Below are 27,487 nucleotides of genomic sequence, written 5' to 3'. Positions count from 1 at the left end.
TAATTTCATGAGTTTTGAAAAAAAGAAACATAACCTTATTACTTTGATCTATTCTATTAAACAGAAAGATGCTGTACGTGATTTTTTCCTTGAAGAAGGTTACAGAACTCTTATGTAATTTCTTGGGCTCCTTACACCCTGCTATGTCTGCAAGCATATGTATCCCAGTTGGAGAAACATGAATAGATATCATTTGCTTTAGTAACGAGAGAAATATTTCCATATTCATTCTCTCTTAGAAACATTATCCCTGCTCTACTCACTTATTAAATGTTATTTCCAGAGCTATTCAGAAGGTAAGCTTCAGCTCAGCCTCTGTCCACATAATCCAAATTGAGAATGAGATTGTTTAAAATCACCTAGACAGATGTAGGAAATGTGGTATCAAGAGCAGGAAGTACCAAAAGGAAGTAAGAAAGAATCAAAAGGGAATGGAACATCACATTAACATCTTTCTTTGCAATAGCAGACAGAGGACAGGTAGTCCTGCAGAGATAAACTTTCTCCTGAGGTTTTTTTGTTTGGCCTATTAAACTCCCTCCTACAGCCATGAGTATGAGAGGAAAGAAATATTAAGTATTCTTGTTGGATAGAAACCCTATATAATGAATGAATAAGGAAAAAAGAAAATATTTAAATACAATAAAATTCATAAAGCTCAAATTTTATACCACACAATTTTCTGTAAAGTTACAGTTTATGTAGTACTTGATTAATATTTCTACAAAGTGCTAAGATATTAATACATGGGCTACAATACCTTTCTCCAGTCTTTAAAGAAATTTTTCCTAAATATTTCCTTAGTAGTATATTCATGGTCGAGCATTTTTGCAAAGAAGGTAGCCACTTCTTCTGCTTTGGGGCTCAGCTTCATGACTTTACCTAGAGGAAAAAGCGGTTCCAAACATTGAGATGTATAATTCATGTTTTGTGTATAAATACTGAACTCTGAAGACCTCTGTATACCTTCCCAAGGTATACAAAGGTCTGGTGACACATGGTAACAACAACAACAATGACAATACACTGATTTATATCTAGTTGTATAAATTCTCCTTCTCTTTAGCAGATATTTACCTGGGTCATTCTCTGGAGACTATGCCAGTAAACTGTTCCCAGGTGCCTGCTCAGGACAGGGATGAGCTGGGGGAGGCCCAGCCACTCTTCCTTTTCCTTTCAGCAAGCAGGGTCCTTTACACCTCTTCAATGGTTTTTAAAAATCAAATCCTCAGAGGGACTCCTGCCACTGCTAAGCTAAGCAGCCTCTGTTCAAGAAGGGGAGGAAGGGATAGGGCAGGGAGTGGAAGAAAGGAATTGTGGGGAAAAGAAATAGGCATCTTTCTTCTTTAAAGTTAGGTGGGTGGAATATGAATAAAATAATATATATCCATAGCAGGCAAGCCCAGATATCCCACATAAGAAAATCTAAGTAAGACCTTCCTCTAAAACTTTTGTACTCAAAGTGTGGTTCACAGACCAGCAGCACTGGCATCACGTGGGAGTTCTGTTAGAAATTCGAGTCTCTGGAGCACCTGAATACTGCATTTGACTCTCAGTTTCAGCTCAGGTCGTGAACTCAGGGTCATGAGATGGAGTCCTGCCTTGGGCTCCAAGCTCAGCGGGAAGTCTGCTTAAGACCTCCCCACCATGCTCTCAGTCTCTCAAATAAATAAACAAACAAATAAATCTTAAAAAAAAAAAAAAAGAAAGAAAGAAAGAAATGCAGACTCTCAGGCCCCACCCCAGATCTACAGATTCAGCAAGTGCATTTTAAGAGACCTCCAGGTGGCCCGGGTGCATAGTAGAGTTTGAGATGATCGCTCTGGAACACAGGCACTATGAGGTTGCCTCTTTCAGGGAAGTAAGACTTATCCAGAGCATAAGGGATGACTGGGGTTCTTAGTAGTGTGGACGTGTTAGTAAAAGCTGATCTAAAGGAATCCTGATGTTACACAATAAAAACTGCTAACTTGTAAAATAAATCTGAAGGAGGCCTAGGGGTTTTGTGTATACCTAACAAGTAATAAAGCAATAAAGGAAAGTACTTGGGGAGTTTAATCTACTTTTCAAATACAGTATTTTTAACAAGTACTCTTAGGGCCAATTTCCATTTTTTTTCTTGACTCTCCAACTTTGCAACACCATATGGAACTAATCCATGGCACAATAATTTGTTCCTAAAATGAGGTTAAACACCATTCCACTGCCTATTACATAGGTACTAATAATTCACCAAGGATTTTCACTTTCATTATAGAAAACTAAAACTTAACCAGAAATCCACTCATTTCCACACTCAGAAGACACCTCATTTCATGATGGTTGGGAAGGTATCATCCCTAATTGCAGGGATGAAAGGAACTGTGGCACAAAATTGAAATTGTCAGGACAAGAACCTGCTTGAAATCCGTAACCCAAATGGCCAACAGGTGGCGCCACTTTCCCCTTTCAAACCACCCTATAAGCTCCTGCCTTTCCAAGAAGACACTTTGGGGAGGGATAGGGTTATTAGCTTTCAAAGGCTTCCTGCACTTCTTTGGATCTTCCCAACTCAGGTCTGGACTAAAGTTGCCAGTAAAGTTGTAACATGCTTCTAATATAAAGAAAAACATTTAAATGACTTAAAATAAATGAAATAAAAGGCAAGAAAGAATTTAACTGTTCTTGGGTCTGTTTGGCATAAATTAGTATCCACACATATCTGAAAAAAAGAAAAATGGAGACTCTTTGGGCAATGTTACTGAATTCTGTACCGACAGAGGAAGAAACTTTGATGCCAGTTTTAGATGAGCCTTCAAAAGAGGAAATGACAGCTCCCCCAGCAGCAGAGTGGTGGGAGGATGACTTGAAGGTTCCTGGCAGTGGGAGCACTTTGTGGAAAAGGCTGAGCTCCAGGAAGAAGAAACTGCTGAGTCAGAGCTGAAAACTGGAGGTTCTCAGCAAAGGCAAGTCACTGCTTCAGCCAGCCTATGCCCTACCTCCCTGGCAGGTCCAAAGGAGTCTGAGAACTCTCTTCCCTAGAGAATAGGCAGGACTACAGTATTGATTCGGACTAATAATTCTAATACAACATCCTGACTTATTACAGAGTGGGAGTTTACACAATCAAAGGGAAGAAATCCCAGCCAGAAATCCAAATGAGAAAATGATATAGTTGGAGTTCCTATAATGGAAGACTGGGCAGGAATGGAGGAAGGGACCACAGTGACCAGTGATGCCTGGTTCAGGCCTTGGCTTCTCGTCTTGAAGAGAGAAATCCGGGGACACCTGGGTAGCTCAGTTGGTTAGGTGTCTGACTCTTGGTTTCAGCCCAGATCGTGGTCTCAGAGTCATGAGAATTGAGCCTTGCGTCAGGCTCTGCACTCAGTGTGAAGTTTGCCAGGGACTCTTTGCCCCTTCCCTCTTCTCTCACTCTAAAGCAAATAAAAATCTTTAAAAAAAAAAAAAATAGAGAAAGGGAGACAGAGAGAACCCAGAGACTACAGAATCTAGCTTTCTTTCAACTCACTCTGAATCTCAAAGTGGGGCTTTACTAGTTGAGCTTTCTAAAGCTCTTGGTAAGACCAGACTTGAGCTACAGAATACACCGACTTTCAGGATGGTCTTCTTCAAGGTTCTAGGCTCTTTTTCCTCATCGGAGTTTGGCTGTGGAGTCATATTTGAGCATCTCCAGGAATGACCAACTATAAGAGCTAATAGATTTGTGTCCTGTGTGTTCTGGTAAACATTAGTCAGAATGTTTATCTGATGTAAGCATTTGTCACTGAGGACACATGATCAGGGATTAGTCATTATTGTCCACTGCTGGGTCTTAATGTCTAACACAGGGACACTGAATAAACTGTGTTTTAAAAAATGAATTCCAGCTTGGCAAGTCTGACATGTCCCCTTGCAACACCCAGCCTTCCAGTATAAACTACCACCTTTATCTGTAAGTATCTGTGGCCCTAAGGTCCCTGCTAGTGGACAAAGAGATGCACCAGAACTCTCAACTGTTCACCACTGATGCCTCTCAGCAGTTTTCCTGCCCAGTATTTCTCAAAGTTTGGTCAGCAGACCACTTGGTTTAAAAGCACCCAATACTATTATTCTACATCTATTAAATGAGCCCAGATCTACCTGGTGAATCTTAAGCACATAGGGGTTTGAGGGGAAAATGTTCTAGCCCTTTCTGGATAGAACTCTTGGAATGAAGGAAGTCAGCTGAGCATTCCCATCTGCATAGTGCTACACTGCAAACAGAAGGCGTGTCAAAGACAGACTCTTCCCCCCCCCCAAAAACAGACTCTTAAATTCTTCTACTCAAGGACAGAAATACCAATGGTAGTTAATGGACAATTCTGAATGTTCTAAGAGAACCAGGCAGGGCGCTTCTTCACAGCAGCCCATAAAATTTGACTGCACATAACGGCATAGTGTTGTGCTACATATATAGTTAATGACAGACACTTACCAGCCCTACCTAGAGGCTGATGGCTAATTAATCTTCAACCAAATACTAGTACTATTTTGTCATCATGAAGAGCTTGTCAGCTTACACTGTATCACTAAAGTAAAATACTACCATACAAGTAAGGCTTTTCTAATAAGTCTTACAAAGAGTAGCTCCGCACAAATAAAGTTCAGATAAAAACATTTAACTTTGGGGATCAAGTGCCGTGACCTATGTAGATGGACATTTTGGGGACCATGTAGTTGAGACATTAACGGCCTCTTTCTCAAGGCACTTCTTCATCACCAAATGGGCCTTTGGGATTTAAGTAAGACCCTTCCCCCAAACCACACAAGGACAATAAAACAAAATGAAATAAGCAAAAAGGATTATATAGCACAAGGTCCTTCTCATTTTCTATTCCTATATAGAAGGAGACTCTTTTCTTGGCCAAGAATTAGACAACCTTCAAACTCACCATCATAGTAAAACTTGACACTCTCTGGAAGAGGCTCATATGGTGGAGCAAATACAGGGCCTTTATGTTCCAGGAATTTCCACTTGATTCCTTCAGGGTAGCGCTCTTCTTCCCACCTTTAAACGACAGAGCATAACCTCGTTTAGTGATCACCTAATACAGAAATTATCACCTAATCAATGCCCAAATAATTAATCTGCTCAATTGATTGATGCTCGAGGATAACTTTGGGCCCCACATTCAAGGCCTGGATCAAAATAACCATTTTCACTTTGAAAAAGCCAACACTCACAACAAATATAGTGAAATACTCAGGTGAACACAGGAAAACACAGTTCAACAGTTCAGTTTTAAGACTGGGTACAAGGGATCCCCACTCAAGGAGCTTGGCAACAAATGGAGGATATGGAAATGCAAACAGTTGTTTTACTGCAGTGGCACCCATAGCAGAGGTATTACTTAGCTCCTGAAACACAGAAAAAGGCCTCCTGGGAAGGAGGTGGCAGGTGAAGGTAGAGGGAAAAACACTCTGTAAGAAAGTACATAATACAACAGAAGACTGGGAAATAATAGTTTGGTTGGGGTGTACTGAGGTCAAGGTTATTTATGGGTTAGCTAGAGCTGTGTAGGAGACCCTGATAAGTGAATGTAAAGTTTAGTGGAAACAGCTTTTAAAAAACCTTTTTACCAAAAAACTAAAAAATAAAAAGCCTTTTTGCTTTAAAAATGGTTAGACATACAGAAAAACAAATATAAAAGGAATACGATATACCCATCACTTGCACTCAACAACTGTTAACATTATGCTAAGTTTCCTATCTTTTGCTGAACCATTTTCAGCAATGTACTTCGCAGACATGACACCTTACCCCTAAACACCTCCATAAAAATAAGGCTGTCACAAAACTATAATACTATTATCACATCTAACAAAATTAGCGTCTAATACCTAGACCATACTAAAAACTTCCCAATTATATTCAAAATGTGTTTTTTTAAAAAAGATTTATTTGTCAGAGAGAGAGAGAGAGAAAGCGCACATGCACGCCCACGCACAAGCAGGCAGAGCAGCAGGCAGAGATGGAGAGAGAAGCGGGCTCCCCGCTGAGCAGGGAGTCCGATCCAGGACTCGATCCCAGGACCCTGGATCAGGACCTGAGCCGAAGGCGGAGGCTTAACTGACTGAGCCACTCAGGCCTCCCCAAAATGTGTTTTATAGGCCAGGATACAATTAAGGATCATGCACTGCAATTGGTTGATGTCTCTAAGTCTGTCCTTTTTTGGAATTAGACATAGCTTCTCACCATCACCACCATTTTGTTTGAGTCAGTCAGCTGTCTTAACAGATGGAATATTTTAAAACTTCACAGATTTTGGGGGTGTCTGGGTGGCTCAGCGGGTTAAAGCCTCTGCCTTCGGCTCAGGTCATGATCCCAGGGTCCTGGGATTGAGCCCTACATCGGGGTCTCTGCTTAGCACGGAGCCTGCTTCCTCCTCTCTCTCTGCCTACTTGTGATCACTGTCTGTCAAATAAATTCTTTAAAAACAAACAAAAAACTTCACAGATTTTAATCTTCACTATTTCTACTTTAAAATTAAAAGCCCTAAAGTTCTGCAGAATTATGCATATTCTATTACTTCTGATCATCTTTTAACTCCAGTATTTTTTTCTAACTCCAATGTTTTAAACAAAGTTTAGAAACATTAAATAAAAATTATACATATCAAACTCCTATAATAAGAGCATCACTATAAAATCAAAGTCAAAACAGACGGTCAAGTGATTTTTGACAAGGGTGCCAAGACCATTCAATGGAGCAAGGAAATCTCTTCAACAAATGGTGTGGGGAAAACCAGATGAATGAAGAAGAAACTGGCAGAAGAATGAAGTTGGCCCCTTACCTTATACTATATAAAAAAGTAAACTCAAAATGGATCAGAGACCCACACACAAAGGTTAAAACTATAAAACTCTCTTTTTTTTTAAGATTTATTTATTTATTTATTTATTTGACAGACAGAGATCACAAGTAGGCAGAGAGGCAGGCACAGAGAGAGAGAGGGAAGCAGGCTCCCCGCCGAGCAGAGAGCCCGATGTGGCTCCCTGGGATCACGACCCGAGCCGAAGGCAGAGGCCTAACCCACTGAGCCACCCAGGCGCCCCAAAACTATAAAACTCTTAAAAGAAAACACAAGGCAAAAGCTTCATGACTTTGCATTCAGCAATGATTTCTTAGATAAGACACCAAAAGCACAGGCAACAAAAGAAAAAGATCAGCTGGACTACGAAGTTAAAAACTGAACATCAAAGGACACAAGAGTGATGAGGCAACCCACAGATGAGAGAAAAGATTTGCAAAGCATATATCTGATAAAGGATTAACATCTAGAATAAAGAATACAACTCAGCCACAAAACCACCACCAAGCCAATCTGAAAAACTGGCAAAGGACTCAAATAAATTTCTACAAAGATACACAAATGGCCAGTTAGCATCTGAAAAAAAATGTTCAACATCACCAATTATTAGGAAATATAAAGAAATAGGATATATATAAAAATACATTATATAAAATATATAAATATATAAATAAATAGGAAATATAAATCAAAGCTAGGAGATACCACTCACACCTATTAGGATGACTATTATAAAAATAAGAACAAACCAGGAAATAAAAATTGCTGACGACAATGTGGAGGAATTAGAACCTTTATGCACCTCTAGTGAGAATGCAAACCATTCAGCCACTGTAGAAATCAGTACACAATTGTATACTGTGAACGACTGCCAGAAAGTACAACACAGAACTACCATATGACCTAGCAATCTCACTCCTAGGAATACAACCAAACAACTAAAAGCAAGTATTAAATACTTTGTTCTCCAATGTTCACAGTAGCACTATTCACAATTGCCAAAAGGTTGAAACAACCCAAGTGTCCATCAGTAGATGAACGGATAAACAAAATGTGGTCTTTCCATACAATGAAATATTAATTAGCCTTAGAAAAGAAGGAAATTCTGACACATGCCACAACATGGATGAACCTGGAAGACATTTTCCTAAGTGAAATATAAGCCAGTCACAAAAGGCCACATATTGTGTATTTCCACTTACATGAGATACATAAAGTAATAAAATTCATAGACACAAAAAGCAGCAGGATAGTGACCAGGGTCCAGGGGAAAGGGGGAATGAGGGAGAGTTTCAGTTTTGTAAGATGAAGAGAATTCTGAAGATGGATGGTAGTGGTAAGGGTTACACAACAATGCGAATGTACTTAATACACTTTGCACACTTAAAGATGGCTAATATAGTAAATATTATGTTTTTGTTTTACAACAATTAGAAATAATTTTTAAAAATCTCCAAGTCAAGATTTAACAAAATCTTAAACCTAGAAGGAGCACTATTCTCAGTAACCAACCTGCCACATGAAACTGGCAGGATCTCCCAACTAGACACTGGCATAGAAAGGCCTGAGTGCAGGGACCCACTCATCCAAATCTCTTATTACTCTCCAAATAAGAGAAAATTCACATGTATGTATATATTATGTATGCAGGCATGTATGCGCTCCAGGAAGTCTACATGAAGCAGTCACTGAGTAACTGTGAGAAGATGCTGAGAACCCTAATTTCCCTTATATTAGGACGTGGTTCCATTCTTCTCATCAACTTCAGTGGTTTTTAATTAAGACTCCAAACTTTTTATAATTCTTCCTCATTCCAACATGTTCATCCCAAGGACCCACAGTAACTTACCATTTAAGCAAAATAACTGATTCAGTCAATCATTCAACACTAAACCTCAGTTTAAACAGAAAGTATCCATCAGGAGGCTGAAAATACCACTGGACCAACAATTATTACTACACAAATAAAAACAGCAGGCGTGTACCAATGGCTCACCAACAAAATTAAGAAAAACAAACACTTAGATATCAAAATGACTCCTCTACGACAGGCTTATGAATTCAAGGCAGTTATGCATTTGACAGTAAAACAGACTTGAAAAGGGGAAGGTGGAATCAAGGACAGTTTCTCTGGTTTGAGAAGAGGATCAATCCATATCCCATAAATATCTTGTCACTATAACTGACTCTATTTGTGAGTCCTGGTCTTTGAACACTAATTGCTTACAGTATAACCTTAACTCCTTACAGCATTTTGTCTTTGCTAAAAGAAATTGAAACCTCTAGTTAAGTGACCTAACACCAGCAAGGAATTCCCCAATTTCTAGGTCTTTTTTTGTGAAGAACAAACACGGGACTTATAACAAGTCAGCCCTGATAAAAAAAGTATATTTAACTCAAGGCAGACCTGAACCTCCCATCACACCTATAATGGGTAACCCTTAAATACAAGGGGATCCCAGTTAAGTTTTCCCACAGGCCTGAGGATACCAGCACCACTTGTAACATTGTCTCTATGGGGAAAATGTGATACAATAAAGAAACCCAGAGGGGATCTGAACCATTTTCCCTTCTTCACAATTACCAAAGAGGAGATAAAGATCAAAGTTTTGCTGGTTTCTTTTTGACAACATTAACAAATCTGCAGACTTTGGAGAAAGCAAGAAGTCTGCATGTTTGCCAAACTGATGAAGTATGTCTTTCAGTGGGAGAGCAAGAGGAATGATGAAAAAAAGCCCGTATCTGCTCAGTGGCAGTCACTGAGAACTGGACCACTGACTTCAGAGTACAGCAGGCAGCCTGCCATGATGGGAAGAAAGGGCCAGCTATCAGCTAAGAGGCTGATAATTTTTGTTTTCTACTTACAAAAACTTACAGTGTGCCATCAAGCAATGTGCTTAAGGAAAGCACAAAATTTAACAATCAGCCTTAAGGACGGCATGCACCAGAGGCTGTAGAAGAAAAGACTGCTTACCCCCAAACCAATCATCTTTAGTTGAAGACTAACCAATCCCACTTAAACCAAAATAAAATAAAAATCAAAGGTTAAGGTCTCTCAGAATCAATGTGTGGCAACACTGATAAGGATTTCAACCACAGAAGCAAAATTAGGTTATCAGGCCCTTTGAGAGTATCTAATTCCATACAAGGCAAGAACTGGATAAGAGTGTATCTGCTACAGAATCCAAGGAGAGCCAAGGCTCCAAAGGAAGGGGGAAGACAGTAGGGAGCTAGTGATGATCAGGAAATGATCTTGTTCATTCAATGAACACTTATTGAGCACCCACAATAGAACTCTGACAGACTTATAAAAGACTAATGAATTACCCACCATTCTCGTAACTCCTAATAACCCCTAATTTACGTAATTGTTTCATTTTATCTTAGGGTGGCTAGGTGGCTCAGTCAGTTAAGCATCTTAATTTTGGCTTAAGGTCAGGATCTCAGGGTCATGAGATAGAGCCCCATGACAGGCTCCTTGCTGGGCATGGAACCTGCTTAAGATTCTCTCTCACCTTCTGGTTTTGCTCTTCCCCTCTTTATTTCTCAAAAAAAGGGGGTCACCTGGGTGGCTCAGTGGGTTAAAGCCTCTGCCTTCGGCTCAGGTCAAGATCCCAGGGTCCTGGGATCGAGCCCCACATCAGGCTCTCTGCTCAGTAGGGAGCCTGCTTCCTCCTCTCTCTCTGCCTGCCTCTCTGCCTACTTGTGATCTGTCAAATAAATAAATGAAATCTTAAAAAAAAAAAAAAAGGTCGGGGGGATATTTCATTTTATCATCAAAAACTGTTTTAGGGGTGCCTGTGTGGCTCAGTTGGTTGAGCATATGACTTCTTGATTTCAGTTTAGGCCATGATCTCAGGGTTGTGAGATCGGGCCTCGTGTCAGGCTCTCCTTAGTGGGGGCCTGCTTGAGATTCTCTCCCTCCCTCGCCCCTGGCTCTCTCTCTACAAATAAAAAAAATTTTTAAAAGAAAAATGTTTTTAAAGATTTTATTTATTTGAGAGAGAGAGTAAGAGAGACCAGGAGAGAGGAGAAGGTCAGAGGGAGAAGCAGATTCCCTGAGGAGCCAGAAGCCTGATGTGGGACTTGATCCCGGGACTCCGGGATCATGACCTGAGCCAAAGGCAGCAGCTTAACCAACTGAGCCACCCAGGCACCCTAAAAATTGTTTTTAGTAAAGGTGAATATTTGGGATGCCTGGGTGGCTCAGTTGATTAAGTGGCTGCCTTCGGCTCAGTCATGATCCCAGCGTCCTATGATCGAGTCTTGCATCAGGCTCCTTGCTCCACAGGGAGCCTGCTTCTCCCTCTGCCTCTCCTTGCCACTCAGACTGCCGGTACTTGCTCTGTCTCTCTGACAAATAAATAAATAAAATCTTTAAAAAAATAATAATAAAGGTGAATATCTATCTCTGAAAAACTTTGATTAGTTCCAAAGGAAAAAATGAGAGGGAAAAAAAGAAGAATTAAAAAAAAAACCACACATATCCTTTTGTTTCCTGGTTCTGGCTTTGGAAAGGCCCAGAATTCCTTTGCTCTGTGATTTCCCTTTTCCACACTTTCATTTTAACCCCATATGTGTTCACACCAACAATGCCACTTACACAGCTGTGCTGGGCATTTCTGCCACTATAGCTCTGCTGCTCTCAGACACCTCCCTGGTCACACTTATCTCTCCCTTTTCCTTAGGCGTGCTGTGCTAGGGAGATTACTATTCTAAATTATAAGAGCCATAGAGTAAACACATACAAATGGGTCTGGAACACTACATAACAAACTATGAAAAGTGGTTACCTCAAAGCTGAAAAAGGAAAAATAGGAATTGGGGAAAGAAATTATTTTTTTCTAACTTACAAATCTCTGGATCATTTGACTCTTTTCAACACAACTACAAATCATGTATAATTGGTACAGTAGTTAAATCATACAAAGTTGTAAGAAGTACCAGTATTAAAAATACTTAATCTCACAATTCCAAACACCAAAATTTGTTAAATAAAAAATCAAATTTCCCACCTAAACACACATCTCAAAAGTAACCTGCTATTATTATTCTCCTCTAAAAAAGACTGAATCTTTACTCCCAGTGAGGACACCCATTTTCTCAGACACAATCCTAGATATTCTGATATTCATTAATGTTTCCTAATTTGAGAGGCATTACACAAAAAGATTCATCATTCATCATTTTCTTGGAATTTTTCTTTGCCCATATTTTAAGATGTTTACTGATCACTTTTCTTTTTCTTTTTTTTTTTTTTTTAAGATTTTATTTATTTATTTGACAGACAGAGATCACAAGCAGGCAGAGAGGCAGGCAGAGAGACAGGAGGAAGCAGGCTCCCTGCTGAGCAGAGAGCCCGATGCGGGACTCGATCCCAGGACTCCGAGATCACGACCTGAGCCGAAGGCAGCGGCTTAACCCACTGAGCCACACAGGCGCCCCTACTGATCACTTTTCTAAGACTGTTCCCTTCATTTTTTTCTTTTTTAAAGATTTTATTTATTTATTTGTCAGGGACAGAGGGAGAGAGAGCGAGCGAGCACAGGCAGACAGAGAGGCAGGCAGAGGGAGAAGCAGGCTCCCTGCCCAGCAAGGAGCCCGATGTGGGACTCGATCCCAGGACGCTGGGATCATGACCTGAGCCGAAGGCAGCCGCTCAACCAACTGAGCCATCCAGGCGTCCCGTGGTCCCTTCATTTTTAAAAGAGCTTTTTCACATTAAGAATCTTAGCCCTTTGTAGTGCAAATATTTCCCCTTTTAATGGCATGAGTTTGTTTGCTATATACAACATTTTAATTTTTTTTTTTTTTACAACATTTTAATTTTGATTTACCAATGTTGTAAACCTTTTCCTTATGGCTCTGGTCGCATGTCCTTCCTCGAAAGATCTTCATTACTCTACAATTTAAAAATATTTATCGAGATTTTCTTTGGAGGTTTTTTTTTTTTTTTTTAATGAATAGGTAGTTTCCTGAACATGATTTATAAAATAATCCATCTTTTCCCTATCATTTTTAAAATTTTGTCCCTCCCATTTTATTTTTTTATTAACATGTAATATATTATTTGCTTCAGGGGTCCGGGTCGATGAATTAGCAGTCTTACACAATTCATAGCACTCACCATAGCACATGCCCTCCCCAATGTCCATAACCCCGCCACCTGCCCACCCCCCACCCCCTAGCAACCTTCAGTGTGTTTCCTGAGATTAAGAGTCTCTTACGGTTTGTCTCTCTCCCTGGTCCCATATTGTTTCATTCTCTCCCTCCCTACCCACCTAGACCCCCTTCCCTGCCTCTCAAATTCCTCATACCAGAGTAATCATATGAAAACTGTCTTTCTCTGAATGCCTTATTTCACTTAGCACAATACCATCTAGTTCCATCCACATCATTGCAAATGGCAGGATTTGGGGCTGCACAGTATTCTATCACATATATATGTGATAGAATACTATGCAGTATATACTATATATATGTACATATGTATGTAATATATACATATATGTGTATATATATATGATATATATCACCATATATACACACACACACACATATGTATATATTACACATATATATATGATGATGATATACATACACACACACCCACAATCTTCTTTATCCATTCATCCGCTGATGGACATCTAGGTTCTTTCCATAGTTTGGCTACTATTGTTCCTATCATTTTAAATGCAACTTTCTTCATATGCCAAATCCCTATACACGGTCTACTTTCATAGTTCATTCTGTTCAACAGGGTGGAACCTAGTTTTTAGATTCAATAGGCTGAAAGCTAGTTAGCCTTCTCACTACAATCTGGAAAACTTATTTCAGAATGTTGATATTCTGGAGAGTTTTTTTAAGTACTTTCCTCCTCCTCCAAACATCAGGCTATTAAATTTTAATAACACTCTTGCTTAATTAGGCTGTGGAATCCGAGAGCTGACATTGTAAACCAGTGCTGCAATGTTACCATTTCCACTTCTGCTCCTCTTCTTTCTTCGGCTTCTTTTTCTTGCTATCTGGTTCAGGAACTTTTTTATCTTTATCTTTATCTTTATTCTTGGGTTTTTTCAATTTACCATCCTACAAAGAAACATGGTAAGAAAGCACTTAAGTAAGTACCAACCACATTTTAAAAGCAGTTTTGAAGAACCATTAGGAAGTAAAACTGGAATCACAGAATATTAAAACTGGAGTTCTTAAAATCTAATGCTCTCAAATTTGATAGAGTGAAAATTTATTGGTCTCTTTCTCTAGGGCAGTATTTCCCCAAACTCCCTGACAAATGATTACCTGAGAAAGTAGTTAAAAACACTCATTTTGCATGGCAAAAGCCTGGGAAATTATTTTTTTTACCCTCCAAGGAATGTTTGGGAAAGCACTGCTACGGAGAGTCATCCCAGTGTATTATCCCCACCTGTTTTCAAATTCTACTCATCTTCAAACACCATCTTCAAAATCCTCTTCAAACACCATCCAATAATGGGAATAGGAGACACTGTATTTAAATAATATATAATTTGAAAGGAAATTCCTGATTGAATCTGAGAGGGGCTGTGAGAGAACACCTCCTTATCACTGTTGCTTGCATACACAAAGTCAGGAAGCAGTAAACAAGTGTTGAGGGGTTCTAAAATAATAACCAATTCCTATGATAATATTTCTCTATGGCTCTTCTTTGAACTATGACCCCACATGAGCTGTCACTGCAGCACAAATATAAAAAAATATAATTTGGTAACAACAGGAAATAAATCTCAAAACACAAACATCCAGACAAAAAAGTGCAATTTGACAAATGAGGTCCTGCTCCACAGGATCTAAATTCTTTAAAAGGATATTTTCCTTTGTCTTAACTATCTAAGATCTTTATTCAGCAAGTTTTATATAGCTATGAAAAGCGGTTTTGAGTCACCTTAAAATCAATTACAGAATGGCAGAACTTGAAAGACCTTTATAGACCATTTGATTTGATACCCAGTTATAATCAAGGAAAACTCTGGAATGGAAGTTTGTTCACCTGTTCAAGGTCATATAGTTGCTACTGACCATGATGAGAGCCCAGATTTACCAGAAAAATCACATCGTGCCTCATGGGAATGACTGGAATATAAAAACATTCTAGGACTACATGATAGGATAGCAATCAAGATAAACTCCGGATTTTAAAGCAAATGGATCTTTGGGACAGAAGGAAGGGAAAGACTACAAACACTAGACATATTTTAAAATAGGAATAGAGAATTACAATATGTAAGTATTTTGGGGAGAAGTACTAGAGGATCATATTAATTCAGATAATGTTTACTATTTTGCCTGAAACACAGCACAGGAAAGGGAAATGATTTTCAGTTAAAGACATTCTCTGAACAGCTTCTGAACAGGCATACAGATGGTCCCATCAGGAAACTACTGGCTATATTGTATGTTTTCAAGCCTCAAAATGGGATAATCAGTCACTGAGAAACTTCAGAACAATTCCCAGAAATGAAAAAAACCACAGCCAGTGAGTGAGGTTTCAGGACTGTTCCTGCCATCTGGGGTCCCAGCCATAAGAAGACTGTGTATTAATTCTAAGTCTTTCAGCCTGTATTTTTCCCCCTGCAGGGAGAAGGCTACTGAAGATTTAAAAAAAAAAAAAAAAAAGGTCAAGTGTCCTTTTTTCCAAATGGTTTAAAATAGTTATTACTAACTCCTTCCAAATTCACAGAAAGATTATTCTTCAACAACTCAACGAAGGCCCAAAGGCAATATAGAAAGCATGGAAAGCTAAAGTTTTACACTTCTTCAACAACTAGTCTATACTGATCATCTACATAAAAGTGGAGTGACTACCATAATCCCTCAACATTTTACTCTTCACTCCTTGAGTTGGTGCTCATAAACCTGACGTCCAAAACAGACCTGTTGTTAGAAAAACCACAGTTCTCTAAACCTAGCACCTGATCATCTCTCTATGGCTCACTTACTCATTGATATTTTTTTAAAGATTTTATTTATTTAGTAGAGTGAGAAAGCACAAGCAGTGGGAGCAGCAGAGAGAGGAGGAGAAGCAGGCTCCCTGCTGAGCAGGGAGGCCAACATGGGGCTTGATCGCAGGACCCTGGGGTCATAACCTGAGCTGAAGGCAGACACTCAACTGACTGAGCCACCCAGGTGCCCCTTTGTTAATATTCTTAATGTGATTTCATTAAAGGCCCTTCTTAATTCCTGTGGCTTTAAAGAATCAGCAAAGTTACACAGGAATCAGAATAACATGGTGGTTAGTGCACTGGTTCTGGAATCAGACTGCATGGGATCAAATCCTGACTTAACTACGTAGTAGTTGTGTGACTTCAGGCAAATGATCTCAGCCTCTATACCTCAGTTTCTGCATCTGTAAAATGCAGAGAATACATAGTAGCAATATTTACCTCGTAATGGCTATTGTAAAGATTAAATTGAAATGATTCATATAAAACATTAATAGTGTTTGGCTCATGGTAAGCATCTATTACATTTTATTTTTATTTTTATTATCATTCTTACTACTACAATATAGATTACATTCTTAAAACTCACTGCTCCCTACTATCACTATCTTTACTGCTCATACTTCCATAAGCTACTGACTTAATACTTGTGAACCCATTCTGCCCATGACCGTGGCTAACCACAAATGCAGTGTAAGAGCTAAGAACTCACTCAACCCCTTCTCTTAAGAGAGTATAAAATTAAGACTCCTATGAACTTCTGACATCCCTCTCTTGAATTACTTGCTAACAACTCTGCAGTACAAGAAACAAGAAGTGTCAAAAGGAACCATATTAAAGTATTTTTAAATTGGCCACAAGCCAAAGTAATTAAGTTGAGCTGAGATTTTAAGGAAGGTGATAAGGCAGGAGAAGGAGGGAGGAAGAGCATGTGTGTTCCAGACAGGGAACAGCATGTGCTCCATCAAGCTCTGAAGCACAAAAGAATCCAGTGTGGAAAAGAAACAAAGGAGGCCAGTGTGGCTGGAACCAGCTAAATTAGAGAAGAGGCAAAAAAAGATGAAAGCAGGCACCAGATGCAGGGGTCAGATTGGGAGAAGCTGTGGTAAAGAGCTTGGGTTTCATCATATGTCCAAGGGGCACCCAATTAAAGGCCTTTAAACACACAGTTACCCGAAGTGAGTGATGAGCAAGGTTAGATATGAGAGTGCTAAAAAACAATCTTAAGGAAAACTCTTTGAGATCGAAAGCCCAAGTATGATTTGTTAACACTCCCTCTGCATGTATGAAGATAGTGCAGTTTCTCCAAAAACATCAGCTGGCAGCAGCACTACAGGTAGACACCTTGAAAGGCTAAGAGAGATCTTAAAACTCACAGTACCACGGCCACCATTACACATATATGAGTTTTTCTCAGTGTTTCCTCTACCACAGACCAATACACTCCCTAAAATTCATCTGCCTTCAAAAGTTGTTTTATGGAAAACTCCCTACTCCAAACCCAAGCCTCCAAGGGCCACAGTCTCTTTTACTAACCTCTTCTTCCTCCAGTTTTCGTTTCTTCTCCTTCTTGATATCTTCTGTTTTAATTTTCTTAGGTTTATAATCAGCACTACAAAGGGGAACATGAATATGCAATTAACACAACTTTGACATGGTAGTTCTCACCAACAGCATCAGGACCTCCAAACTCCTCTTGGAGGCTTTCAATGCAGGTGTAACTATTCTTAGCTGGACATTCTACAGTCAGAACAGGAATGAAGAAAGAAGGCCTGACCAAGGACCAAGAGTTACGGTCCTACACAGAACAAAACAATTTATACTACATACACATAGGCCTGAAAGAGAAGGGAGTGGAGGGCTACCTATGGAAACAGACACCAAATGCCCAGGGCAACAATGGCTACCACAAGGCAGTATCTGGCTGGAAAGGGGAGGAAAGAAATACTATATACATTCTAAATGAATACAAATGAGTTCACCAAGTATTTCTCTCCTCCCTTTCTGTCCACTTTGTACCACAAATCCTCTGTAGATTCCTGAAGCATAATAAGCAGTAAAAGACTGAACAGAATAGAGGAAAATAGGAAATAGGATAGGAAATAGAACAGGAAAATAGAGGAAAAAGGAATAGAACTTAACCTCACGGAATCTAAGAAAGAGGTACACGTAAGCCTCAAATAACTGTTTTAAGAGGAATTTTATTAACTCTATACACTGAAACATCACTCAGAATTCACTGACAGGTACAGATACTAAGGAAAATTGCTTTAACAGTGAAAAATTATCTATGGCAGGTAATAATAAATTAAGGGCAACTTAATTTAAATATTCTTCCCCAATTCTGTATTATTTGAAATTCATATACTAAACAAGCATTACTTTTTAATATGAAAAAATAATAAAAATATGTATTTTCCATAGATACACTACTTATTTGCTTAGCAAATCCTGCATCTCATAATTCAAAGATAAATAAGTTGCCCAGTCCATTAATCACAAATGCCAAATGACTAAAGTCAATTAATAGTTTTTCTGTGACTGGAGAGACCTATATCACATTTCTCCTTTAAATAAATTCTTTTTGTTTTCAAAAAATAAATAATAAAAAAATACTCACTCATCCTCTTCTCGAGGTCTCTTTAATGGCTTTATATCCTCTTTAGGAGGAGCAAAATAGCCATCATCTTCAGGTTCATCTTTAATTCGTGGTGGACTAAAGAAAAAAAAACAACCTAGTAAGTCTGAGAATGTCTACATTATGTTAAATAATCAGTAGGAACAAATCACCTCACTGAGAAGTAGCTAATATAAGGATTAACAACATGCATTTGTATATGTTGTAAAGGTTTCCTGTAAGCACTTCTTTTCATTTAGTATCTCACTACAACCCTGTGAAGTAGAAAGCACTGTCCTCACTTTACAGATGAACAGGCAATATCAAGTTCTGGGATCAGAATCTAAGTCAGTATTCTTTTCTATTGCATCTTAGCTGCCTTTGCCAGCATGACCCAAACCACAACAGGAACAAAGTTATTAAATTGTTCCCTCACCTTGCAGGAGGGATCTACTATGTATCTAAATCCTGCAATGATCCAAACTGATTATTCTAGTACTCCAAAAGCTGAATATAGCTTTTACAAGGAAGGGAATAAAAATTTATTTCCCAAACTTGAACCTTAAAGTTCTAATGAAAACTAATCTTAGTTACATGGGAAAATAACTAAGCTGACATTACAACAAAAGAAGGGCATGTGCTCAATGAGAGAAGAGGCTGTGAACAAACTGAAGCCATTCCAAACCAAATCTAGTCATTGTTCAACTTCCTCCCTTGGTTTACTTACTTTATACACAGCAGAGTGCCTTGTCCTATTTTTGTAAAGACTTTTTGCCTTCTGAATGTAAAAAGATGATTCTGTTACACAACTATTTTGAACCAGAAAGAGGAAGGAACAATTTGGAGGAGGGAGAAGGACAAAAACAAAAACCCATGGGGCCAGCAATCACCACAGCCTTGAGATGTTCCCTGGCCCAACACACCTAGGCAGACCTCACTGTTGATGGCCAGAAGCATATATGAAGCTAAATAACTCAGTACAGAGACCACCACCCAACAAACCATCCATCTCTAAGGGGTCCAAGGGATAAACATCCAGATTCAGCTGCCAAGGTCAAGATATTCATGGGGTTTCGGTGCTACCACCCCGCAAACTCCCCAAGCAAACTCCCCAAGCATACCGGATCCCTCTGCTTGACAGAATCTGAATGTTTAAAGAGATTAGCTTTTCTTCCTTATTTCTGCACATTCCTCAAATGCCAATCTCTACAGCTGCTTCCCTCACCATGGAAATCACACACATAGTCAAGAGTCATTTCCAAACGCTTTGCACCAGAAGGAAAGAAAACTGCTACTGACCCGGCCAGTTAAGTAAACGCTAGATCCTAGTACTGTCATGGGTGAAGTTAACAACATGTGGGAAGGGTTACTAGGCCTAAAGCAAGAACTTCTAAAACAATTTATCAGAAAACTATGCTCCACCCAGTAAAGCATCTGGACTGTCTAACAAAGACAAACATGCAAGCTAGCAAGCAGTCCAGCAAGGTGAACACAGAGACCACGGCCTGGAAGACGGTGTTCCTGATCATCTAACATGGGAAGTATGAAACTGAATCCTGGACTACACACCAAGTCCAGAGAGTCTAGTCACACCTTAGTGTTAGTTTATAAAAGTCCTAGGTGGTCTTTTGGCAGAAAATAGCCACCCTGTACTCACTTTATCAGAAATCAGAACACCTAGGGTAGTTTTCAGCTCTAATGCTTCTTGAATTGTATTATTCCACATTCCTAGAACGGTTACAAAACATGCCTGAAGAGGGCACCTACTTCTCCCAGTCAAGGAACTCAGAGTAGATGGCAGAATTTTCAATATTGTTCCCAGATGAAACTGAAAGGTCAGAGTTTCGAGGAAGCAAAACTCCCCAACACTTTGTTCGAGTCAATATGCAAACCCTTCCAACAACTCCTAGAAAATCCATTCTGTCATTCAATGGAGCAAGTAAGAATATATGACTATAAACTTATTTTTATAAGCTGGAGATTTTTTTTTTTAGGGAGTTGAGGCAGATGAGGAAAAACAATCAAAATGGCAAAAATAGTACAGAAAAACCAACCTCAGATTGTATGCATTTTCCTCTTCTTGAAAAGAGATAATATATTCCTACTCAACTCTACACCTATCCTTAAAATGGAGACCAAGTAGGCATAGTTCTATAAACTAGAGATGAGCCTTAGAATACAGCAGTCCACTTCCTTTCGCAGGGAATATATTCCAAGAACTCCAGTGGAGGTCTGAAACTATGGTAAGTACTAAACCCTATATATACACACCACAATTACTCCTATACATACATGCTTATGGTAAAGTTTAATTTACAAATTAGGCACAGCAAGAGATTAATAATAAAAACAGAACAATTATAATACACTATAATAAAATGTATGAGAACATGATCTCTTTCTCACTCGAAGTATCTTATTGTACTGTACTAATCCTTCTTCTTGTGATGATATATAATAAATGCCTATGTCGTAAGATGAAGTGAGGTGAATGACACAGGCAATGTGGCATAGGATTAGGGTACTAGTGACCTTCTGACGATGTCAGAATGAGGATCACCTACTTCCTGACCATGGCTGACCATCGCTAAATGAAACCAAAGAAAGCAAAACTGTGGATTAAGGTCCGGGGCAGAGGGCAGATGGGAGGAGGACTACTGTATTACTAAGGAAGAATTCAGAGTAGGGTTTTTCAGGAAACTCCATAATTACTACTGACCGAATATGATGTTTCATTTGGGGGAGATGAAAATGTTCTGAAATTAAGATAGTGGGGTAGGGGGAGGTTGTACAACCTTGTGAATTCACTAAAAACCAATAAACTGTATACTTTTAAAGCGTGAAATTTCTGGTATGTAAATTGTATCTAAATTTTTAGAAATTTCTTTCTGTTAATCTTCTCCACTCAAAACAGCCTTCCGGAAAATGGGGTCAATTTCACTAAATGACACTTCAGAGAACTCAAATTAGCTTACACCAGGTCCTCTCACTGTCAATCTCCTTGGAAACCTAGAGGTGGCCAGGTCAGTACATTTTAGGTAAGTTCAGACAACACTACAACATGAAGAGCTGGCCAAAAGAGCAGCCAAGGAACCAGAAAAGTCTTACCTAGAGAAGCCATTTTCTTTCTCCTTTTTTATTTTCGCATCCCCAGAGGCTCTAACCTGAAAATAATAGTAACTGATTAGTACCTTAAAGAGACTAAATTTGAAAAAGCCTCTTTCTTATTTGAAAACATTTGGCCTCAATTCTTGAAGCATCTTTGATTGCAGATTCACTCTTATTATTAGCAAAACTGAACAGGTGAAGCAAAGGTCTTGACATTTTCCTAAGACTGTTTTTTTAATAGTTCAGGGTGAATTACCCAATTTACTGAGAAATGTTTCCCCTCAAAATGGCAGCTTTTTAACTTTTAAATGATCGCAAGTACCCCTTCCTCAATAAATATACTCTCTCAAGGATTTGTCCTTGGCAGTGCAGAGAAAATAAAAAACAGAACAAAACAAAATGCAACAGTCTGTTTCCTGCCTTCTCTGATTTAGGCAAAGTATATTCACATTCCCCGTCCTTTTCCAGACACACTTGGTCTTTCAAAAATCTTCAGACATACAAAAGGATACACACACATATGTATGTACACACGCGCACACACAAATATGGTATCTCTGGAAGAATTTAAAAAAAAAAACAGTATAGTAGCTGCCTCCAGAAAGAGAAAGATAAAGGACAATGAGCAAGGGGTGAAAGAAAGGTGTAATTTTTTTTTTCTTTTCTTTTTTTTAACTCACAACCCTGAGATCAAGACCTGCGCTGAGATCAAGAGTCAGATACTTAACCTGAGCCACCCAGGTGCCCCAAGGAAGGTGTCATTTTCATTACATTCCCTATTTCATATTGCCTGAATTTACCAAGTACCAAAATTACTTTTTTCCAAACAGAAACTAAAATAAAAACATTTTTTTAAATTTTTTTTTTACTTAAAAGAAAAAAATTTTTTTAAGTTTTTTTTTTATTGGGGCACCTGGGTGGCTCAGTGGGTTAAGCCTCTGTCTTTGGCTCAGATCAAGATCTCAGGGTCCTGGGACTGAGCCCGGTATCGGGTTCTCTGCTCAGCAGAGCCTACCTCTCTACCTACTTATGATTGCTTGCTCTCTGTCAAATAAATAAAAATAAAATCTTAAAAAAAAAAAAAAAGTTTTTTTTTTTTTTAATTTATGTAAGCAATCTCCATACCCAACAGGGGGCTCAAACACATGACCTTAGATCAAGAATCACACAGGCCTGGGACGCCTGGGTGGCTCAGTCAGTTAAGCTGCTGCCTTCAGCTCGGGTCATGATCTCAGGGTCCCGGGATCGAGTCCTGTATCAGACTCCTTGCTCAGTGGGGAGCCTGCTTCTCTCTCTGCCTCTGCCTGCCACTTTGCCTGCTTGTGCTCTCTCTGACAAATAAATAAAATCTTAAAAAAAAAAAAAAAAGAATCACACAGGTTCTTCTGACTGAGCCAACCAGGTGCCCCAAAGCAATAAAAGTCTATACACCATAACCCTTATTTGCAGCCAGATGAGCCTAGAGATTCTGAGAAGCTTATGCTAGTTATGCTGGAACCAAAAGCCACAAAAGCATCACTGTTTTCACTCAGGAAGGACCACATTCAACAGAAGACAACATGGCCCTAGACCTTCTCCCAAAACCAGAATTTTCCCCGTGAAAGAACACAGGCATTTCCAGAAACTCTACATTCTTAATTTATCCATTTGCCATTTAAAGTAAGATAATGATGTGGATTGATCTGGTCCTGTGAAATTCAGTGGTAAAGGGCTTTGGTTTTCATTAAGACTCAGACTGATGCTTAAGTTTCCTGACAAGAGACTTTTCACTCAAAGGCCATGGGATCTTACTGTGCAATGAAGGTACTTTCATTACCTGCTTTTAAAGATAAAGAAAATGAAAAGTACAACCCCCAGCTCTTCCTTCCCCACTGGAAAGTTCTGTACCTTTTCCTCCTTTCGTTTTTCCTTGTCTCTGTCTTTGTGTTTGTCTTTATGCTTTTCTGAACTTCCATCTTTGTGTTTGGTTTTCTCCTTCTCTTTGTGTTTCTTTTCAGAATCTTTATGTTCACTGTAAAAAAAAAAAAAAAAAAAGGAAAGAAAGAAAAGAAAGGAAAAAAAAGACACACAGAGTTAGCCCAGAGTAGGGATCACAAGGGTTTATTTCACAAGATCAACTCACAAGATAGCCTGAGATAACATGAAACCATGGAAACTTATGATGCCTTAAATCAACAGTTCTGACAGAAAGTTCAAATAGATGCTCTTGGCAACTGGACTTTCTCTTGTTTGATGTTTTTATTTTTTCGAAGGAGCAAAGGAACCAAATAGAGAAATGTAGTCATTCTAAACATACCAGGACTTTTTTTTTAAGTGACTAAGAATGTACAGCAAGCCTGCTGTTTCTACACTCTACGAGCAAAAACTACGACAGATGAGTGCTCCAAACTGAGCATTCAAATCTGATGTGAGAAGGTAAAAACAATTCACCAAAAAAAAGAAAAAAAAAAAGAAAAGAAAAGGAAAGAAAAGCATTTGGTGGCTCTGTGCAGTGAACAGCCCCAAAACACAGTAGATACTTCCTGCTAGCTTTAACTAGGAAAAGCTAGTCACTTCTAGATGGGGCTTAAAAACCCTGCTTGGTCCTTCCTTCACAATAAGAAAAGATCTACCTAAAAATAAAGACATGTCCTGCACTAAACATTTAAAAGCCTCTCTTTTAAAGGGGTTTGTGGACACACTGGTAAACACTGTAAAGAGACTGCTCCTCTGGAGAACGAAATATGACACAGAGAGCAAGAGCCATTGAAAGGGTTCATACCCTAGAATCTAGCTCCTGGAAATTTCTCTTTGGAAAATAACATTATAAATGATGTTCGACATTTTCCATAACAAAAACCAAGTAAGAACCAACCAATGAAAACCAACAAGAAAGAAGATACAACTGTGGTAAGGAACAAAAGGGGGAACCTGTGATGTATCAAATTACACAGCTCTTACACTGCAGTTTGTGAGCTCTATGAATATATGCAGACAACGTTTATGGCCACACCCGGAGAACAGGAATATCTAAAGGGACTGCAACTATATAAAAACACCGCATGAGGCAATGAGCAACACTTAACAAACTATGGTTTAGGGTGGCAGCACACTGGAGGACTGTTTTCTTCCGTGCACTGGGCAGGCAGTTTAGGAACCCTGTTAACTGCACCAACCGATATAATCCAGAAGTTAACAAAAGGGACTTGAATTCAAGTACTATGAACTGGGGAGCCCACCCCAGACGCAGGACAGCTGGCAGCAACCCCAGCTGACAGAGATAGGCCTATAGTAAGCATTGGTTCCTGCCTTTCCCGCCACCAGAGACTGCATTTCCCATCTGTCACATTTAGCCTTCAGCCCAGAAAAAGTAGGTATTACCAGCAATGAGCTCCTAAGACCATGTCTATCCCATGGAGTTTGTTCTAAAGAGATTTTGCCAGAACACTTGGGTACATCGAAGACCAAAAAGGGAGAATAAAATGATGGCAACCAGTTAGGTGAGAGCCACAGAACCTAGATCAGAAAAGCATCTTGTGACACACATCTTTGCATGCAAAGAGCCTCAACTCAAGATCGGCATTTGGGTAATAAATAACCAGAAGCAGGAAGACATGCCTTCGAATGGGCTAACAATAATGTATAATAATAATAACGTATGTGAAAACACCAAGCACAATACTTTCTTATTAAAGTGGGAGTTTTTCTGACTTTTCGTGGGGGGAGGTGTGCATCCATAAGTACTGTGGATATAATTGTTCCAAATTGTGTAGATGAACATGAATTCCTCTTATAATTAATGTTTTAAAAGCTCTAAAACTACAGTGCTTATATAATGGAATAGGAAGCTCCCACACTTTGCTGGCAATAGGATTTCATACATGTAAGCTATGACCTCATATATATAAACTCCTGAAGAATCCATTGCAATCTTGGCAACTCTGCGGTTTCACCAGCCATTCTGAAGCTGGAGAGCTTAAGGAGAACTGGAAGTAGAGTGCTAACAAGTTGGGAGCCATTTTTGTACAAAGTACAGGATTTTTTGGTAAAACACTGCATTTCGGTTAAAAATAGACTACAAGAACACACAGAGTGGAGAGTGACATCGTAACTGTGCTGAGAACAAGAAGCCTGGTGGGAAACTTGGTGACCATGTTGCCTCCATGTACACTGGAACTAGGCGTAGCCCTCATGAGTTCAAAGTCTGCTCATGGAGAAACTTGTTGCTTCACTGTGTGGCACATCTAAATAACAACCTGATGACAGCAACACAGAGGGAGGAGTACATAAAGAAGAGAAAGTGGTCATTGTTTTCTTTCCATCTGACAAGTTCCTGGATCTTCCTAAACTTGTAGTCCTGTTTCTTCTAGTCCCCCTGTCCTCCTTGCTTGGAGCTTTCACATACATTATTCAATTCAATCTTCACAACACTCCTGTGAGGATGACTTATTCTCCCCTTAGACTGATTTAGAAACAGTGGCTCAGGGGCGCCTGGGTGGCTCAGTGGGTTAGGGCCTCTGCCTTTGGCTCAGGTTATGATCCCGGGGTCCTGGGATTGCCCCCCCGCCCCCCCGCACTGGGCTCTCTGCTCGGCGGGGGGCCTGCTTCCCCCACCCCCGCCGCCTGCCTCTCTGCCTACTTATGATCTCTGTCAAATAAATAAATAAAATCTTTTTAAAAAATTAAAAAAAAAACAACAACAACTATGGTTCAAGGTCTAATTCAAAGTTATAATGTTAGAAAGAAGGTTAGCTGAAACTTGGATTTAACTCGGTATTTCCACCTCTAAGTTCAGAGTACTTTCTGCTAAATCAGTATCATCACATGTCTGTGAAATTGATACCTACCACTTAAAGTAGACTGGTGTTAGAGACAAATGCATGGCCAGTGTGAGACTTGATATATAAGGTCAAAACTTTATTTTACCATCTAGAAACTTTTTAGAACAGAGATCTCGGATATCTGAAGTGATAAAACCTTTGGGATAGCTGCTCCTTATTTTGTCTTCCCATGAAACTATACATAGTTGATTCAGGAATCTAAGTTTAGGAATGCCTGCTCTTCCTCTATGTTCTACCTTCCCCCACTCTCTTTCTCAATGAAAGCAATTCTTAGGGACAATTCATAGACAGAACATTAGTCTGCTTCACTAGCAACTGGCTTTCTGGCCTTCCGGGGCACCCACCTGTAAGTGTATACACAGCTCTCCAGTTCTCAGTTTTGCAGTTCATTATTACACGGAACAGAGATCAGGAGAAGTCAGCAAACGACAAACCTATGAGACGGTACCCAGGCCACCCCCAGGAAAATGCAAAAAGTCAATGATACTTCCTCTGCCTACTAACCAGAGAGAAATCTATTCAGGAAATTCAAAGTTCCTGCTAGAGTAGTAACCTTTTTATAGGTCATAATTAATCAAAAACCAGAATGAGATGGAACTATCAATTTGTCTTTCCAAAGGAAACCACTCTCCTCTATTCCTAACTGTTTAGATATAAGAGAGCAGGTATGAATTTCTATATACTAAGTGAGCTCAGACAATTCAAGACTGAGGACATCTTGCGGTACAAGGCATCCCATTATAGACTTAAAAATTTGGGTTTATGGAGTCCTGAACATGGTACTAACACGTCTACTTGTCAAATGTATTCCTGTCCCTGCCTCCAGAAACAGATCACAGAGTACTGAGAGTCCTACCCCCTCATCCATAATTCCCATTGCGGCAGGAGGGCTGGCAAAGAGCAAGAACCAGTGTCAGTCTTTCCTAAGAAATCTACTTGAAGTAAGTAGCAAATGCATTTGGGGGACAAGTCCTGTGATAGCGAAGCATGTCTAAGGCTGTGCACCATTGGAAGGTTAGAGGCAGGATTTGGCCAGTGGTAGAAAATAAAGCCAACCTAGGATCAGTTAAACTGACTAATCATCATTCAGGATTTCCTAACACGTATCTCTTTTTCCAAAAGGCTTAAAACTAG

General features: G+C 39.4%; 1 protein-coding gene across 2 annotated transcripts in view; it reads right to left on the bottom strand.

Annotated features, from left to right (window-relative positions):
• TOP1 (DNA topoisomerase I) overlaps positions 1–27,487 on the bottom strand; it is a 98,990-nt gene that overhangs the window by 24,917 nt on the left and 46,586 nt on the right. Inside the window, exons 4-10 of one of the 2 annotated variants that reach the window (XM_047747035.1) lie at positions 23,421–23,544; positions 21,534–21,589; positions 18,429–18,524; positions 17,345–17,420; positions 13,807–13,919; positions 4,911–5,026; positions 761–882 (exon numbers count right to left, since the gene is read on the bottom strand). In XM_047747035.1, the coding sequence (XP_047602991.1) occupies positions 761–882; positions 4,911–5,026; positions 13,807–13,919; positions 17,345–17,420; positions 18,429–18,524; positions 21,534–21,589; positions 23,421–23,544 (703 nt within the window). Of the gene's footprint in view, positions 1–760; positions 883–4,910; positions 5,027–5,172; positions 5,178–13,806; positions 13,920–17,344; positions 17,421–18,428; positions 18,525–21,533; positions 21,590–23,420; positions 23,545–27,487 lie in introns of those variants that run through there. The other variant, XM_047747036.1, reaches the window with a different exon arrangement.

This window comes from Lutra lutra, chromosome 9 (assembly GCF_902655055.1).
Source record: "Lutra lutra chromosome 9, mLutLut1.2, whole genome shotgun sequence".
Taxonomy (NCBI): domain Eukaryota; kingdom Metazoa; phylum Chordata; class Mammalia; order Carnivora; family Mustelidae; genus Lutra; species Lutra lutra.
Note: the sequence above shows the minus strand (reverse complement) of the source record. Positions and strands in the feature narration are given on the sequence as shown.